This window comes from Acanthisitta chloris, unplaced genomic scaffold (assembly GCF_000695815.1).
Source record: "Acanthisitta chloris isolate BGI_N310 unplaced genomic scaffold, ASM69581v1 scaffold44955, whole genome shotgun sequence".
In the NCBI taxonomy this organism is placed as follows: Eukaryota; Metazoa; Chordata; class Aves; order Passeriformes; family Acanthisittidae; genus Acanthisitta; species Acanthisitta chloris.
The window spans coordinates 1613-7991 of NW_008674027.1; the positions used below are offsets into that span (position 1 = coordinate 1613).

At 43.2% G+C, this 6379-nt stretch overlaps 2 protein-coding genes across 2 annotated transcripts; one reads left to right on the forward strand and one right to left on the reverse strand.

The window, feature by feature from the left end:
- Nucleotides 1-96: 96 nt before the first annotated feature.
- Nucleotides 97-192, forward strand: LOC103802645 (chromosome unknown open reading frame, human C12orf73; the record flags this gene model as incomplete). Its single annotated transcript, XM_009075145.1, has 1 exon — nucleotides 97-192. A coding segment is annotated over one exon (96 nt), but the record flags the coding sequence as incomplete, so codon positions are not given.
- A 4238-nt stretch (nucleotides 193-4430) lies between these two features.
- Nucleotides 4431-6363, reverse strand: HSP90B1 (heat shock protein 90kDa beta (Grp94), member 1). Its single transcript, XM_009075146.1, has 4 exons — nucleotides 6271-6363; nucleotides 6013-6168; nucleotides 5410-5502; nucleotides 4431-4692 (listed from the first exon to the last, which is right to left on the reverse strand). Exons 1-4 carry the CDS (start codon nucleotides 6361-6363, stop codon nucleotides 4663-4665), a joined length of 372 nt encoding a protein of 123 aa, XP_009073394.1. The 3' UTR covers nucleotides 4431-4662.
- Between the last annotated feature and the right edge of the window lie 16 nt (nucleotides 6364-6379).

The following is a 6379-nucleotide window of genomic DNA, read 5'->3' on the forward strand; positions in this document are numbered from 1 at the left end:
TTAGCTGCAATGCTCTTACAGAGGATGCTCCTTGCTGTTGTGGCAGAATTAAAACTACACTCCCAAAACACTGACATCTTTCTCTGTTTTTAACAGAGTATACCTGAAATACCTCCTAAGCCTGGAGAACTGAGAACAGAACTGCTGGGTCTAAAAGCAAGATCAAGCAACGTTCAGACTTCACAACAGTGAACAGAACTTCCTTCCATTATCAAACTAGAACTGCTCAAAAACGTCAGCTGTTAAAACTGCAGAAATGTGTATGTGAAATACTGTACTGCTTTAATGCTTTTTTGACAAGGTGACAGGCAGACTTAAAAATATATGCACAGTGAATACTGTTGTATTGACTTCTTAAATCTTGATTGCAGTGTATCCTTCAGAATAAAGGGTTGAACCACGGCAGAGACCAACATTGACAGTCAGAGGGAAGTTGAAACTTCCAAGATGATTAACAAGCATAGGAAGTCTAGCATATGAAAAGCTTTTCTGACTGCTTCCCCCATTTTAAACTTTAACTTGGTACTATGGGATGTAACCCAGAATGTGGTGCCAATAAGTGATTCCTGACTTGCACTCAACTCCTAGTGTTGTCTGACTGCTGTGACTGCAGTGACACTGCCTTTCTGTCTCTGTCTCTGACAGCAGCTGGATTCAGTCCACTGAGATCTTACAGCTTGCTCATCTGAGTTAAAATGGGGCAAACCCACAGCGATTACACTGAAATCATCATACAATCAGAATTTTGGAGGTTGGAATGGACAGTAGAGATCACCCAGGCCCAACCCCCTACCCTGGGCAGGGACACCTCCCACCATACCAGTTTGCTCAAGGTTCCATCCAACCTGGCTTGGAACACTGCCAGGGTTGGAGCATCCACTACCTCCCTGGACAACCTGCACCAGTGTGTCTCACCACCCTCACAGGGAAAACTTCTGCTTAATACCCAATCTAAATTTCCCCTCTTTCAATTTGTACCCATTGCCCCTTTTCCTGTCACTGCAGTTCCTAACACAGAGTCCCTGTGCAGCTTCCCTGGAGCCCCTTCAGATCCTGGAAGGTGCTCTGAGGTCTCCACACAACCTTCTCTTCTCCAGGTTGAACAGCCCCAACACCCTCAGCCTGTCATGCTCCAGTCCTCTTAGCAACTTTATGTTATGGCCTCGACTTGCTCCAACAGTCCTTCTGACACTCAGGACACCAGAACTGTGTGCAGTATTCCAGGTGGGTCTCACCAGAGCAGAGTAGAGGGGGAGAATTGCCTCCTTTGACCTGCTGCCATACTCCTTGGGATGCAGCCCAGGATTGGGTTGGATTTCTGGGCTACATGTGATGCAGCCCAGAAAAAAACCAAACTTATGTTCATTTTTACTCCATTTGGGCATCTTCTTCTGTTTATGGCTGATTTGGATAGCTGTAAATATACAAAACTCTGAAATAATAAGTGCAGGTTTACCTTTCACTCCTGAAATAGGATCACCACAAAACTCACACCAGGATGAAGTCTACACCCTGCACGGATTGCACAACAACCCAGTTGTCAATGGTACACAATAGCTTGTGAAGGTTGGGGATTGCTTTCCCTAAATAAGGGTACCAATAGGCATAAATCATCCTCAGTTCTCACTCACATTTAACTCAGGGGTAAAAACCACAGTCTGACCAAATACATATTAAGGAAACAAAATAAAGGCCCCCTCATTCCTACTGACAAAAGTACTTGGAGGTCTTGGAATAGCAGAGGGATCCAGAAATGATCAAAGTGTTATTTTTGCATTTGTTCCAGCTATGAAACTTATTTTATGTCTAGCTGCATAAATAGGAGTGGCTTTCCTAGAAAGAAAGGTTTATCATTCTTTTGCACATGTACGTGCCTTTGCTCTCAGTTTTACAGCTGGTGATGGGATGAGATCCTCTCATGCTCTCGGCCACCTTCACCCATGACAGCAGGCATGGAGAGAAAGGCTCTAAGGACATCACAGATATGAAGCCCAAATGAAATCCATCAATGAGTATATCTTAGTAGGTCTAGTTCTGGTAAATATACTTTTTCCCTCACTGCACGTATAAGCAAGCTGAGATTGACAATCTTCCACCTCAGCAGAAGATGAAGTTTATTAAAAGGGACAAGCTGGGGCATTTCAGCAGGGTTTTGTTCCTGTTGAGGCAGGAACAGTAGTTTTTCAATGATCTCTTCACACAGCCAGGATTCATCAACCTTGTTACTTACTTAGTCAGAGAATAAGCTCTGATATGTTGTTGATTTCAGACATGAAAGATGCATTTCTCCCTGTTGCCTAATGGTTTTTCAGATGTAAAGGCTGCAGAGTGAAGGTTCAACTAATTAGGCATGGATTCGTAGGTGTATCCTGCTGTGTCTGGAAACTGAGCAGCAGGGAACTCAGCCTTTTGCAGCACTGAGGGAACTGTCCTCATTAGTGCCCATCTAGGAAGAGCAAAGCTGACAATACACCAGGTTCTAGTAACAAAGGTGACACCCCTAGAATCAGCAGAACTGCAGCACTGAAAGCAGGAGCCTGACTAGGAGACAATGCTGGAAGAAGTAACAGTGTTTTGCTTCAGAGCTTACAAGTGCATTTTGTGGTTATTAATAGCCAACACTTGTCACTCTGGGGTATAAAGAAAGCAGCTGAAGCACAGCTATGCTGCACCTGCTCAGCTGAAGCAGATGAAGTACAACTCACAAGTGTGCCCTTTATTACTTCTAAAACTGGATCATGTATGACATCCTCAAAGCCATCCAGGCACTGACAACATCAGTTCTGTAACAGCATAGAGGTTGCTTACATTTGCAAGTAATGAACAGATTTAGAATCCTGTAGCAAGCACCCCTACACTTCCATTATTCCCCTTTGGTTTGGGAGTGCTTCTGCAGCTAACAACCATGAAATAGGGATGAGCTACATTTGCCACTCAGGGGTCAAACACAGGTAGGGACAAGTGGGTAGTGATGACAAGTGCAGCACTGCAAGTCATACCTCAGGAAGCATAAAATCCTCAGCAGATGGTGGCTACAGAGCACAGAAGTTGCACTGCTGTAATAAAGAGGAACAATGCCTCAAGCATCTGCTCCACTCAGTAACTCCCTGCCACAGGGCTGCTATGAAAGGTGACTCTGCCAGGTCTGCCCATCACAAGGGTTAGGCACCTTGGCCTGTGCCAGTAACAAAAGGCTCTACTCAGGGATACTATTACAGTGAGAAGACACCAGAACAACCCCAAACTCCCTAAAAAAACCTCCCCCAAACTAACCTACCATTCCCTGAAGCCTCAAACAGCATTAAAGCCATCATCTCCATAAACCCTGATGCAATAACCACACTGATACATGGCATAGTCATTGCATGGAAATGGTAACTAGGAAAAGTAAATGGAAAAGAGTAAATTCAGGCCAGTGTTTAGTGCTCTCACCTAATTAGAAAGTGTATTTTCCTTCAGACTGCAGCCCCTTGTAACTTCACGTAAGTTCTGCTAACAAAACATTAGTGACTCTTAAGTAGAATCACTGTATAGAAATACCACTCCTATGTACTTCTTTCACAGTGGAAGGAAAAAAAAAAAAAAAAAAATCAACCCCTTCAGTGTAAACACTTCCTCCCAACCCTATGAAGATGTTTTGAAGTATAGACACTAGTGAGAAAAGGGTAGTGCTTCAGCCAAGCACTGCATAAACTTAACACAACTTCTACAAGTGGTGCCTCTAGTTCAATGCCTGCACTCCAATTTGGTGCTAACAAATTTAGCCTGAGTTAGACTAAGCATCTACAGTACTTTACCATACTAAAGAGACAGAACAAGAAAGAAAAAGTTTAGGACTAACAGCATTAAGGAGTAACCATGCGATAAGGGTGGAGGTTTAAAAAACAAAACCCAAACAAAAAAAAACAACCAACCAACCCTGCAGAAGAGAACTGCTGTTAGCCACACAAGGCAAAGTCAGGTTTGCAATTCCCATGGAGGGTGGGATCAGCTCTCAGGCACTAAAAGCCTTTTCTGGTGGTGGTTATCCATGTATTTAGCAAAGGGAATTTTCTTCTTTCATCTCAGCTGTGCCCATGCAGTGGAGTCAAATCTCAGAGCCCAGCACAAGCTGGCAGGGCTTCAGTTCCCATGCCATTTTTAGATGCCCTGTCTCATCTCTCTTAAGGTAGCAGTAGATGTCTAACATCTTGAATACTTACTGCAACTTGCAAGCTCAGCACAGCTCTCAGAAACCAGGTGTGCTTTGGCAAAGCAGCACACAACAGGTTTGATAACACCAAGCCCAAGCACAAGCAGATGCTGTACAACCAGGTGTGGCTGTGCCAGTCTGGAAAGGCACAAGGACAGCCCAATCTGAACACAAGATCCATATATCCCCTCGTGTCTTTGGGCTAGCCCCTAAGATGAGCTTGCTATGTATAGAGTGAGTGGTGTTTGGGAACATTTTATTTTGTACATGACAAGATTTTACACCAAGTCAGTTAAATAATACAAATTTACATTCATGAGGAATGTTTTTAGAAAAAGTGAACTTAAAAAAAACAACCTCCTTCACCCTTAAACCCCAAACCATCCCTCAACATTTTACAGTGGAAAAAACCAAAATCTAATTCACATTCCCCCTGAACCCCCCAATACAGGACAGTAGTTGAGTGCAGTTTACAGTTCATCTTTCACATCTGTGGATTCCTGTGAAGACAAAGAATCAGAATATTGATATTTGAAGTGGGAAAGGGTTACAAGAGCTGTCCCAGAGGAACAGAAACTTTACTTATAACTGCTGTGTGAACATAACAGGAATGATACCAAAATTAAGGAGCTCTAAGTACAATCAGCATTGTTCATCAAATTTCTTACCTAATCCAACACTTCACAGCAGAAAATTACATCTCTAAGCTACATATTTATACTAGTCATAAGTTGTCATCTTGCAGGTGTCTTCCAAAGCAACCCAAGTAAGCAGGTCCACTTGGGACCTCCTAACATTAAAATGGAACATTATCCAGGAACTATGGTACCAGAAGAGTTCACCATAATCATCAGGACATCGTTAGGACTGCAGACATGAGCCCCCTGAAGGATGCCTTTGCTCCTGAGCAGTTCAGCTCTCATGCCATGTGCTCTGCAGTGCTGCAAGTTTGTATTGTAACCATTTGAACCTACACTCTTGCCCATTTGTTGATGTTTTTACCCACAAGCTGCAGCTTTTAACACAGCCAAGTGTCACCTTCTGACAGTGTAGTTTGATAAGGAATCTGTGCTGTAGTTACCCCCCTCCCTTGAGAAAAGCCTGGAAAACCTTACACTAAAATCTATTGCAACAAAGGGCAACAAGTTTATTGCCAGGAAGCACCACAGACAAAATGGCACAAATATCAGCAAGCAAGTATCAAACTTGATAACTACCTTCTGTGTTTCACTGTCCTCAGCATCCACTTCCTCTTCATCTTGCTCTGCCTCCTCAGTTGTATCTTCAGGCTCTTCAGGTTCCTCCTCCACCTGTACAGGTCGCAAGAAAATTGTGCTTTATTTAGGATATTTACTACCTGTGGATTAGCTAAACACAGGCTATAAAGTGTTCACTATCAGTTACTAATGTTTTCCCCAAGCTACCTGAAGGAGAAAACAAGCTCTGTCCAGCACTGACCCACTGTCATGCCTTCTTCAGCAACATACCCAGCCTAAGCTCTTGCACAGCATTATGAAGCACCTATATTGCTTCGACCCACTTAGGAATTTCTCCATGAAAACATGGGCACACATGCCTTTGACCTCTCACTCACTCCCACAGAACCACCACTTAAAGGACAAGACAATACTTGAGAAGTGTAACGAAACAGAAACAAGCAAATAGAAAGAGGGAGGAAGCATGAAGTACAGACTCATGGCTGTACCACATCAGTGCAGGAAGCTGATACAGTTAAATGTTATGCAAGTGTATCAAGTAGCTGTGTTTAAGATGTAGCAACAGTGAGTCAATTATCAGCCCCAAGTTGAAGGCAAACTAACCTTTGCATCCAGGTCAATGTTTAAACTCAAACGGAGCATCCTTTCTATTCGGTCACCATATTCCTTTGTGTCTGGCAACATATATCCTGACCTCAAAGTTGCAGTTTCAAACAAGACAACTGCAAGATCTGAAACTGTTTTGTCATCTTCATTTTCCTAATGTGAAAAAACACAGGGGGAAAAAAAAAGCCCAGACCTGTTAACCAGGTTGCTGCATGCAGCCAAGTGGTCAATGTTTTACTGTTGTTATTTACTTACCTTGACTCGCCTCAGCATGTCCTTGATCAGAGGATGCCTGGGGTTAATTTCAAACGTCTTCTTTTGGCTGGCATAGTAACTGAGAAGAATCATAGAATCAACCAGGTTG